At 33.9% G+C, this 12012-nt stretch overlaps 1 protein-coding gene across 1 annotated transcript; it reads right to left on the bottom strand.

The window, feature by feature from the left end:
• Positions 1–23: 23 nt before the first annotated feature.
• Positions 24–4534, bottom strand: LOC145578607 (uncharacterized). The gene is made up of 9 exons (XM_081635904.1): positions 4381–4534; positions 4166–4222; positions 3927–4024; positions 3679–3748; positions 2289–2337; positions 1114–1202; positions 977–1024; positions 560–619; positions 24–459 (listed from the first exon to the last, which is right to left on the bottom strand). The coding sequence occupies exons 1-9, from the start codon at positions 4438–4440 to the stop codon at positions 349–351; spliced, it is 642 nt and encodes a 213-aa protein (XP_081492030.1). The 5' UTR covers positions 4441–4534; the 3' UTR covers positions 24–348.
• Between the last annotated feature and the right edge of the window lie 7478 nt (positions 4535–12012).

The following is a 12012-nucleotide window of genomic DNA, read 5'->3' as shown; positions in this document are numbered from 1 at the left end:
CTAAATAATCCCAACTCAAGAGATTGCACAAAATTAATCTCAATAACTAAAATCTGATCTTACATAATCACGATCATAAAATAATAATTTCAAAAACTAGTAATATTCAAGTATTACAAAAATAGTTTCAGGGAATCTCTAAGAAAGAATAAATAGCATTGTGTAGCTTTCAATTGTGTCAGACTAAGTATTTTACAGAGGATAATGTGTATATTATCTAGTTGCCTGACTTGACATTTGATGAGTCAAAATTCCTCTTTACTTCCTACAAGAGAACAGTTTCTGAAACTTGATTCATGCCACATTCTGTTGGCAAAAGATTTGAAGAAATCACGACCATCTGCAACGTTAAACACCATTTCCAGCTGCTGGTGTGGGCACAAATCGCCAGAGGTCTACTGCAATGTCAACCTCTTTTTTCTTATGGAACTTGTACAGTTGTGGGACATCATATCGAAGCTGAAAAAATCAACAGAGAAAATGAAATGAGTAAAACCTGCTATATCCTGCAAAAGACCATTATATTTGCTCTCTACAGAGGAAAATTAACAGTACTAACCTCACACAATACCTCAGCACTTTTAGCATTATAGTCTCGCAAGGCTGTCTTTCCCACATGCTGAACATCGGCACAACCAAACAAAAGATATAAAGAAAACAAAGGTTAAGAATACACTAGTAATTCATAGCATAGGCTCTGAACTCAATCTACAAAAAGTTTTGCATTACATGTACACAGAACTTAACAGAATCATTTAAACGTTACAGGTCACAATCTAGCTCAGGGATATCATATCTACAAGAAGAATCAGCAAGGAAACAGCTCATGAGCTCATTAGATAAACCAGGGGGCCAAAACAACCCTTAACTATAACTTCCAACAAGTTACTAGGAAACCTAATTTCTTACATGTAGACTAGACTAAACTTGTTAATTATCACATAAATAGATTACAGTTTCAATTTGGAAGACTCACATCTCTTGTTGTTGTTTTATGCAAAGAATATACTGCTTGAGAAGCGACCTGAGAAACAAGTTTCAAGAAGTAAAAATCAGCAAATCACAAAGAAGTGCACCATTTGAAAATATATCTAGCTAGCTGCAATACAGTACCTTCAAAGCTACAGACAGAAAGTCCATGTCAGCTCCCTTATTGCGGGTTCCAAAAGGAGGATTCATCACAACTGTATCAATGGTTTTCCCTAAAATAGTTCACTAATATTGTTTCAGAACATGAAATCTAACTGTCAGGTTTGATGTTATAAGGAAAAAAATACAATATATAACTATATGCAGACAACACGACGACACTAGCATAATGTCAGAAGAAAATTAACTTTAATTGTAGTTAAGATTGACAAGTTATCAAAGATTAAATAGACAGCATGTATTCTATTTGTGCCCTCTCTGTTTGCGACTAAGTGATACCTCCTTGAAGTCTTATTTTATACATTTACTTAATTAAGAAATTCGAAATAGACATAAATAATCAACAATGGCACTGAGCATAGCGCTTCAGAGTTCGTGAGGCTCATCAATAAGATTCAAAGTGGTGGACCTCCTGACAAACCTCTGACAGGAAAAGAAAAAAGGAAAAAAAAAAAAAAAACTTTCTATACTTTCTGAAGAATCAAGATTCAACACTTTCTTGTTCCCACCTTCTGCCCACCACCCATAGACCTTCAGGATCACCATCCATGGATCAGAAAAGGCCAGTATAGCAGGATTGCATTAGACTTCAAATGTTATAAAGACCTCGTTTAAAAGAAAGCATAGAAGCGCATAAATGACAACCATTTCTATTCAACATTACGAATAAGCAAATAATTACTGAAACCAGTGCATATAAACCATACCTCAGGCACTGGAACATTAAATTCAAAGCAACAAAGCCATGACAGCCTCTAAGGTGTCCCAAGGAGCATCAGCATTGCATCAGGAATCTTGATGTTCTATTCAGTATGTTGCTAATTGTTGCATTACTATGAAAATTTTGATGGTTTTATTGCTTATTTTTACCCTCAACTAATGAGTAAATCTTTAACCTCTTAACTTACGCCAAGGCTCTAGGATCCTTGCCAACTCGATGTGCCTCAAGTCTTTCAAAACAAGATTGAAGGCTTTGAAGCTCTCTAACAAATCAATACTTCTTCAAAGGAGCATATTCACATAAACAGCTAACAGAATTTAACAGTTTGTAGGTGACACCTAACATTTCAGGCAATATTTTTATAATGAACTTGAAATTAACTTAGAGAAGAAATCACAGAGGTCAAGGGGAACATTACCTCGGCATCCTAAGTTCCGGATATCACATTGAACAAAATTCATATCCAGCTGCACATATATACAATTAAACAAATGGTTAAGTCATAAACAAATTCAACAATATATACCAGTATTGATGCTGGGTCAGGTAAAAAAACAATTTAGTTACAATTTTGCTATCAAATTCAAATTATGTATTATAAGTTATCCTCTCTTCCTCTTAAAATCCACCACTTTTACCTTTCGGAGGGGGGGATTAGCAGACTAAAAACTTATAAGGAAAAGCCAACAAAAGCTACAAGCCTACGACTATAAGAGCGAAGGAGAAGTTTTCTTGGTCTCTGTCTATTATTATCATTTAACAGTGAAACAGTCTGCTATTATGATGCTCGATTGCAACAATCAGAGAGTAAAGTAGTGACTAAATCTTCAATTCAACAATGATATCACAATGCTTATTATCAAATGCAAAGTGCAACATATCATATATTCCTAAATGTTATAAAAGCAAATCTAAGCCTAGAACCTTTTCATTTCATATCTAAGGTAGTGACTCTAGTAAGGGATGTACCAGGTGGCATGATTAGCTTTGATCCGGAGGTTTTCACCTACTAATAGTGGCTACACAAGTCCAATCCAATAGACAAGTTCTGATAAGATATATAAAGTTCTAATAAGGAGAATTTAGGAGAAATGAATGAAGCCAGTAGGGCAGTAACACTAAGCAAAAACCATTGCTTGTCAGTTGTCACCAGGTGGCATTATTAGCTTGGAGATTCTTTGCCTAGTTTAGGCCACTTGAGCTCAATTGATAATCGAAACTGATCAACATCAACTAAATGTAAAGCTCAATTTTGATACACTGAAAAGAAAGACCTCTAATTAGCTTAAACTCAGTCTAGCCAAGTAAGTGGGATTCCAAATGTAAAACAAATAAATCCATCAAGTTCCACGAACGCCCTTAGGTAGTCAACAACTCTTCAAATTATAATCACAGTTTGTCAGGGGTTATTTAATACTTCCTCTGTTTTTTGACACCGTTTGACTTTTACACTATTCACACAACACGCTTTGACTCGCTTTTATGGTTTATAGATACGATAAAACGTATTAATGTGGGATCTTGTTTGAATCAATGTATATTTTATTAATATCAACTTTTTATAATCTTACAATGTTGATAATTAGAGATATTACTCGTTAAAACCGTGCGTTGGCAAGCGTGATAATAGAAAGGTGTCAACTAAAAAAAAACAGAGGAAGTATTTCGTAATTGATACGGTGTAAAAGTAATGCCCATCTAGTTCCTTATACCTCAAATCTTTCAGTAAACAAGAATCAAAAGGCCAGTAGCATCAGCATATTGAATAATGTGTTAAAATTACAAAACTACAACACATAATATAATACCTCTAGATCTTCTGCATTTAAGTATGCAATTTCAAGGGATTCAGCGTCCACATCAAAACCTATAACATGACTGTTGACAGCAATCAACTTCAGCCCAAGAAAAAAGAAGACAACAAACAAACATTCAAACAAACATGACTGAAATACTTCCTACATTCAGTCATATGTTAAAAGCTCGATTTTCGGACAATGTACATTAAAAATCAAATCAAGCACTCAAGCTCACAGAAATGCTAAAAGAAACTCACTCTGCACCCAGAAGAGCAGCAGCAATTCCTAATGTGCCACACCCACAACCAAAATCAGCCACCACCTTATCACTAACATCTCCAAATGAATTCTCTGCCTGCCCAATTCAAGAAACAAAAATACCCATCAATTATCAGTCCAGTAAATCGATCATACTTCAAAAAGATTACAACTTTCTAATGATATCAACAACAAAATAATGTTATACTAATGAAGAAAGTAATGGGATTATGCATACAGTGTATAACATTCGAGAAGCAATATGAGGGCCAGTTGGGTATTGTTCAAGTTCAATCTGCAGCAACAAAGGAGTGATATCCAACACTAATTAACATATGTAAAATCTTGAATTAAGAAAAATATTGTGCAATAATTTATTGAAAATAAAGAAAAATTGGGAGGAATTAGAAAATTGAGAAGAATTTGTATGTTGGGTTTTACAGAAATTTATACCTTTGGTGAAGCAAACTGATCAAGATTTCCGAGGAGACCCTCTAATTGCTTCAGCTTCATCTTTCTGCCTAATTTCTAAGAACAGTATTTACTTCTGTATTATTTTTGGACAACCCAGGGTTTTGACGAGGGGTTAAGGAAAGAACATTAGCCGGATTGACAAATGTACGAGAGAGGGCTTTATTGCGCATTTGCGCATATTATTACTCCCATCGTTACATAAAAATTGACATATTGACTTTCATTATAATTACTCCATATGAATTTATGACCGTGTTTTTTTGTTATTATGTTGTATATAAAATCAAAATTATAAAATGTTGTTGAAATATCAAGATTTACTAATTTTACTAATTCATGTTTATGATCAAAGTTATAATAAAAGTCAAATTATGTCAATTATTTACAACTAAAAATGTACTCCATATCATTGTTGTGTGTGTGGTGGGTCGGATTGGATTTGAGCCACATTTTCATTTTTGAGAAAACACAATAATGTGCATAGCAATAAGTCAATAAAAAAAAATGGTACACTTAGGCCTTATTTTGATTTACTGATCTGAGTTGAACTGAATTGAACTGAATTATTGTTTATAAAAGAAAGAAATTAAGAAGTGCATTGAAGTGAACTGAAATTAAGTTGAATAGAACAAGTCCTAAAACTAGCATGTGAAAAATGAGTAGTAATATTTGGTTTAGGCACACAAGTATAATACGACAATCATGATGACATGTGGGGTTGAGTTGTGTATGAATTGCCCCGCTGAAATTACTAAATTGGTATTGAGTTAGTGCCTTTAGTAGGCTAATGGAGCATGTTATGAATCATTCACCAATAAGTGATACTATCTACTTTATATATTTTCCTTATTTATTTAAGTTTGTGCTTTGATAGTGTTTGTTGACGCACATATTTAAACATTAATTAAAAAAAATTAAAAAAAAAGAAGAAAAATTAACATATTTATTTATGTTCGTGTTTTAATAGTGTTTGTTGACACACATCCCTACCTTATAAAAAGTAGAAACATACTCTTATGAATAGTGTAATGCCAATTATACCCTTCAAAATGTGTATTTACATACATACCCTCATTAATATGTAGATGCTATTTTAATGAATAGTGTTTAGACAACTATACCCTCTAAAATATTTATGTACTTTTATGCTTTCATAAATGTTAGTTGTCTTGAACATTTATACCACCTAAATATAGTTGATTACATATTTTCTCTTATTGTTTTTTTTTTTAGGAAAAATTTCTCTTATTGTTAATTTAACTAATTTTGTGATTTAAAAGCCAAACCAAAAAAACCTTCAAGATATGGCTAGCTATGGCGCGCGCATCGCGCGCGTTAGCTGCCCTAGTATATATATAAATGGATTTTGCTAACGAACGCCCTTGGGGCGTTGAATAAGCATTTAAAATATCACCTAAAGTGGTATTAATTTGGGAAAGCATGACAAAATTACGCGTCGATCGGTATAATTAATGTTAATTTTTAATTTAATGTTTCTACTTTTAGTTAGCTTATCCAACGCCTCGGGGGCGTTCATTAGCTTTTGCCATATAAAAATTAATAAAAAAAAAATAACATGTAATCTCAAATTTTGACATTTGAGACTTAACATTTTTTTTTTTTTAGAAATAGTTAGAGACATTCCATTTAATTAGGTCTTAATTATTACATATTTACATGTTATTTTTGTACCCAACAGTGAATAATAAAAAATAATTTAACAATGATTAAAAAAATGAAAGTGAGATTCAATCATGAATTTTGTGTCTAAGAATTGACCCAAGTCATAGATGATGGTCTATTTGTTTCTCGTTCTATTAATATTTGGTGATTTTGTAGCTCGTCAATATCAGTTTCACTAATTTTAACACAATTTTATTTGCTTTTTGATTGATTTAATTTACTTTTCATACGGAGCTGTTTTTTCTTTACTTTCAAACCAAGTTCACGAAAACTTATTTGTAATAATTTCTAATCAAAGACACTGAAAAATTTTGTTATCAAAGTTGCTACTTAATGCCTATTAATGTCGTACTTAAAATATCAAAAGTCATGTATAAAGAGTTGCACCATTGGGCATTACCTACTTTAATGTTACTAGTTTTTTTTCACCCGTGCAACACGCGCGCACCGTCTTGTTAATCTAAATTAGGATGCCATTAGTGTAGAGCTAAATAAATATATTTGGATTAGTCATTATTATTTTGTTATTTGGTTAGTTTTGTAAGTTTGTGCATGAATTCATTCTTCTATGAAATATAAGTTATTGAAATGAATGTGTAAGATATAATTATTTCATATTGAAATATATTAGCGTTATTAATTATTTATATCACACACAATTGATAAGTATTGACACTTATGTTGATATAAAGTGTAGAATAGTAGTAAAGTTAATAGCATTTCTTGGATTGGAATAGATGTTTTATTTGTGACTTGTCTTTTATTGAATATTTTTCTAGTGGGTATGTACGCTTTCATGATATTTATTATTTTGAATGTATATGATTTAGTCTCTTATAAGAAGAATATTGTTATAAATATTATGTGTTGCATGAAAATCATTATATATGTTTTGACTTGATTTACCTATCATGATTAATGTCATTGAATACAGAGAAGGAATATGTAAGTAATTTTTTTTTATATTCTTGATAAAAGAATCTTGCATAGTGATACTTGTTAAAAAGCATGTAGAATGTTGACTAATATATAGTTTAAGTAACTTTAAATTTTAGGAATTAATCAAGTCACAGGTAAATATGTGTGGAATGTTATTATTATGAATTAAGTTTTTGACTAAGATAATCTGACTTAGTTAGCAATTGCTAGTGATTATTATGTATTTGGTTTGCATGGCGTACTTGAGATTAATAAGTAATTACATATGGAGTATAGAAAATTAGTAAAGCTAATATCATTGCTTGGATTGGAAGAGATGTTTGACTTTTGTCTTGTTTATGTGAAATATCTTGTTGTGAATATGTAGACCTTGATGATACTTTTTGAAGTACGTAAGAGCACAAGAACAAGATTCATCCTAATTTGAAATGTTACGATAGGAAAGCCCAAAAGAAGATGGGCCAACATTATAATTGGTTAGCTTATGAGTTTTATGGATAGGTAATTAAAAGGATTTGATAACTCCTCGAGTAACCCTGACCGAGTAACCTCTCAAGTAATCTCAAAATGAGTAACCCCTCAAATAACCTCTAACTGAACCCTTAAGTAACCACTCACTGAGTAACCCTGACTGAACTCCTTAAGTAACCCTGACCGAATTACTCGAGTAACCCCTAACCAAACTCGTTAATAACCCCTTGTCGAGTAACTCGAGTAACCCCTAACCGAGTAGCACGAGTAACCCATGACCGAGTAAACCTTAAGTAACCTCTAACCAAGTAACTCGAGTAACACTTGACCGAGTAACTCGACTAACCCCTGATCGAGTAGCCCATGGATAAACCCCTCGAGTAACCCCTAACCGAGTAATCCCTCCCCCTCAATTAACCCCTAATTAATTAACCCCTCAAGTAACCCCTAACCGAACTCTTTAAATAACCCCTGACTTAGTAACTCGAGTAACCATTGACCGAATAGTTTGAGTAACGCATGACTGCGTAACCTCTCGAGTAACCCTTGACTGAGTAACTCGAGTAACCCCTGACCGAGTAACCCCTCAAGTAACCCTTGACCAAGTGAACCCCTCGAGTAACCCTTGTCCGAACCCTTGATCGAGTAACCCTTGACCGAGTGAACCCCTCGAGTAACCATTATCCCAACCCCTCAAGTAACCCTTGACCGAGTAACTTGAGTAACCCCTGACTGAATAACTCGAGTAAACCCTAATAAAATAACTCAAATAACCTATGCCACAGTTTGTTTCATAATAATTGCAACACTACTTTCTTTGGTAAGAGTCCACAAATATCTTATTATTTCTCCCTCACCAACCCCATTTACACTTTTTTTATTATTATTTCTCTCTCCTACGAACAAATAAATATATACCACTACCTACACTTTATATTATGAAATCACAAATTTTTGTATGCAACCTGTTGTACCGTGCAACAAGGGTTACTCGAGTTTCTCGGTACGAGATTACTCAAGTTGTCGGGGTTACTCGAATTTCTCGGTCAAGAGTTACTCGAGTTGATGGGGTTACTCAAGTTACTTGGTCAGGGGTTACTTGAGTTACTCTTCATCGAGTAACCCCTCGAGTAATTCATGACCAAACCCCTCAAGTAACCCCTGACCGAGTAACCCCTCGAGTAATCCATGACTGAACCCCTCGAGTAATCCCTAACCAAGTAACCCCTGATTGAGCAACCCCTCAAGTAACCCCTGACTGAACCCTCAAGTAACCCCTGACCTAACTCCTTAAATAACCCCTGACCAAGTAACTCGAGTAACCCCTGACTGAGTAACCCCTCAAGTGAACCCTTGACCAAGTGAACCCCTCGAGTAACCCCTGTCCGAACCCCTCAAGTAAACCCTGATCGAGTAACCCCTCAAGCAACCCTTGACCGAGTGAACACCTCGAGTAACTCTTGTCTCAACCCCTCAAGTGTAACCCCTGATCGAGTACCTCGAGTGACCCCTAACTGAATAACTCAGGTAACCCCTAACAAAATAACTAAGGTAACCTCTGCTACAGTTCATTTCATAATAATTGCAACACTACTTTTTTGGGTAAGAGTCTACAACTATTTTATTTTTTCTCTCTGACCAACCCCATTTACACCTTTTTTTTTTTTTATTATTATTATTTCTCTCTCCTACTAACAAATAATTTTTATTATTATTTCTCTCTCCTACTAACAAATAAATATATCCAACCACCTATTTTTTATATTATAAAATCACAAATTTTTATATGCAGGCTGTTGTACCGTGCAACAAGGGTTACATTGAGATTCTCAGTATAAGATTACTCGAGTTGTCGGGGTTACTCGAGTTTCTCGGTCAGGGGTTACTCAAGTTGCTGGGGTTACTCATGTTAATTGGTAAGGAGTAACTCAAGTAACCCCTGACCGAGTAATCCTTGAGTAATCCATGACCGAACCCTTCGAATAACTCCTAACCAAGTAACCCCTCCCCCTCAAGTAACTCCGATTGAGTAACCCCTCAAGTAATCCCTAACTAAATCCTCAAATAATCCTTGAACTAACTCCTTAATTAACCCCTAACAGAGTAACTCGAGTAACCACTAACCGAGTAGCTCGAGTAACCCATGACCGAGTACCCTCTTGAGTAACCCTTGACCGAGTAACTCGAGTAACCCCTGACTGAGTAACCCCTCAACTGAACCCTTAACCAAGTGAACCCCACGAGTAACCCTTGTCCAAACCCCTCAAATAACCCCTGATCAAGTAACCCCTCAAGCAATCCTTGACCGAGTGAACCCCTCGAGTAACCCTTGTCCCAACCCTTCAAGTGTAACCCCTGACCGAGTAGCTCGAGTAACCCCTTATTGAATATGTAATACCCTGTACTTCTATACGTATTTTATTTAAAATAAGTATTTTGTGAAGTATTTAAATAATTTGAAATGTTTTATTTATAGTATTTTAATTATTTATTTTGATAAGTTTGGAAATATTTTATAAAAGGAAAACTTGTTTAATTAATTATTTTATTTAAGTTGGGGTTTTATTTAAGAAAGTTTTATTTTAGTAAAGTTTTATTAGGAAAGGGATTAGGAAAGATTTAAAAGGGAAAGTTTAGGAAGAAGGGTTTCTAGAGAAAGGGGTATAAATATTCAACACTTGAGGCAAATTAAACTTTGCCTAGAGTGGAGAAAATCCAAGGTAAACTTTCTCTCTCTTCTCCTTTATTTTTCTTTTCTTTTTCTTTCTTTTTCCCCTTCCCCTTCCCCTTTTTCGGCCTTCACCACCGCCGGCCACCACCACCACCGGTGGGCCGCCGGCCACCAGCAGTAGCCGGCAGTGGCGCCGGCCTACTGTCCGGCTGCCCTTCTTCATTCGAAAAAAAAAATTTAATTTTTGTTTTAAAAATTGATTTAATCTTAGATCTAATTATTAAATATGAGTTTTGTGATTAATATTATGATGTTTGATTACAAGTAGTATGTAATTTAATTTTCAGATTTTAATTCTAAGTAAAAAGCCCCAATTTTAAAACCCTAGATTCATAAATTATTAATTATTGAAGGATTATAATATAGGATGGTTTAAACCTTTGATTTAAGTGTTTTAAAGCCTAATTACAACAAGTTTTCATTAAAATATAATGCTGGAATTTTTGGTAGTGCATTAAAAATCAAGTTTCTTTAAGGAATTTTAATTACCCATTAATTGGGATTAAATTATGATGTTTTAAATATAATTTCAGCTTATTTTAATTAAATTATGAGGGGTTTAATAATGGTATATATTGCTGAAAATTTGTGTAGAGAGGATTTTAATACTCTTCTATGATTTTAAATTGTAGGAGACTTCGAAGTGAGTGATTTCTATTAGTCGTGGCTATATTAAGATCGTATTCAAGGTACGTTCGCGTACTTAGCATTATTTTTATGATGTAGTAGCATGCTAAATGTGTTTAATTGATTACAAGTAGTATCATGCTAGATTTGGAATGGAAATTATGATTTGGTTGTCATTGGTGATTGAATTATGAAGCATGATTTATTTGTGATGGATTAATGGTTGGAAAATAATAGTTTGTAGTGTTAAATATGAACCACACTTTTATTTATGGCATGATAGAAAGCATGTTTAATTAAACTAAATGTTTAATTTGGTTTGGAATATTAAAAGGGAATTTTATTATAGTTCATATAATTTTTATTAATGCTTTAAACATAACAAAGGAGCTAGGCAAGTGTCTATGTACACAAGGAATAAATTGTATATTGGTGCCTTAGTGCACTTAAGGTGTTTCTAACACCGAGGGATAGGAATTATGGCGCATGATGCGTTTAAGGTGTTTTTGACACCAAGGTAGATTAAAAAAGGGTTCAACATTAAATATTATGTGGTCACTAAATATTCAAGAATTAAATTGGTATATTGAGTTGTTTGAATAATTATAATGATTGAATTGTGTTATGGTTTGAGAGTCATCACTAAGTCTAATAATATGTAAACAACGTAAAGTGAAAGAGATTACGCACCAAAACTCTTGGAACGTATATACCTTGAGTATGAACATATGGGGGGAGTTATGCGACTTTATATTTGACCATAACTTCTAATGGAGTACAGGACGCTGTACATTCCTTTTATTATTATGCGCATGAATTCCGCCACTTACGAGTGGTTCTTTTATACTGGAACAGTTAGCTTCCGTGTTAGTACCCCTTTTATTGGGATAGGTTAGGAGGGAAACCCGTTCGATGCGTAATCAAAACTAAATAAATTATTTAGTTACTTAGTTGAGAAGTTTTGTTGAATGTTGTATGCTTGAAAAACAGGTGCAACAAGGTAAGTTGTGTGTTGATAGGTAAATGCATGTTAGTGTGTTTAATTACGCTTATGTACTCAGCTTTGCTGATTGTGTGTTTGTGTGTTTGTTGGTCTTATCTTTACCTTGGCCCTATGATGACCCATTTTTAATGGAGAGTAGTGGAAACAAGTAGAGAGA

Source organism: Chenopodium album, chromosome 14 (genome assembly GCF_948465745.1).
Source record: "Chenopodium album chromosome 14, dcCheAlbu1.1, whole genome shotgun sequence".
Classification (NCBI taxonomy): Eukaryota; Viridiplantae; Streptophyta; class Magnoliopsida; order Caryophyllales; family Amaranthaceae; genus Chenopodium; species Chenopodium album.
This window is presented reverse-complemented; position numbering and strand designations above follow the sequence as displayed.

Bases quoted from the DNA above. Each gene is read 5' to 3' on its own strand.
- LOC145578607 (XM_081635904.1), bottom strand. From the start codon at position 4,440: ATGAAGCTGAAGCAATTAGAGGGTCTCCTCGGAAATCTTGATCAGTTT. The intron at 4,025-4,165 runs GTATGCATAATC...TGAATTGGGCAG, and splicing joins CTTCTCGAATGTTATACACT to GCAGAGAATTCATTTGGAGA. The intron at 2,338-3,678 runs GTATTATATTAT...ATATATGTGCAG, and splicing joins TAAATGCAGAAGATCTAGAG to CTGGATATGAATTTTGTTCA.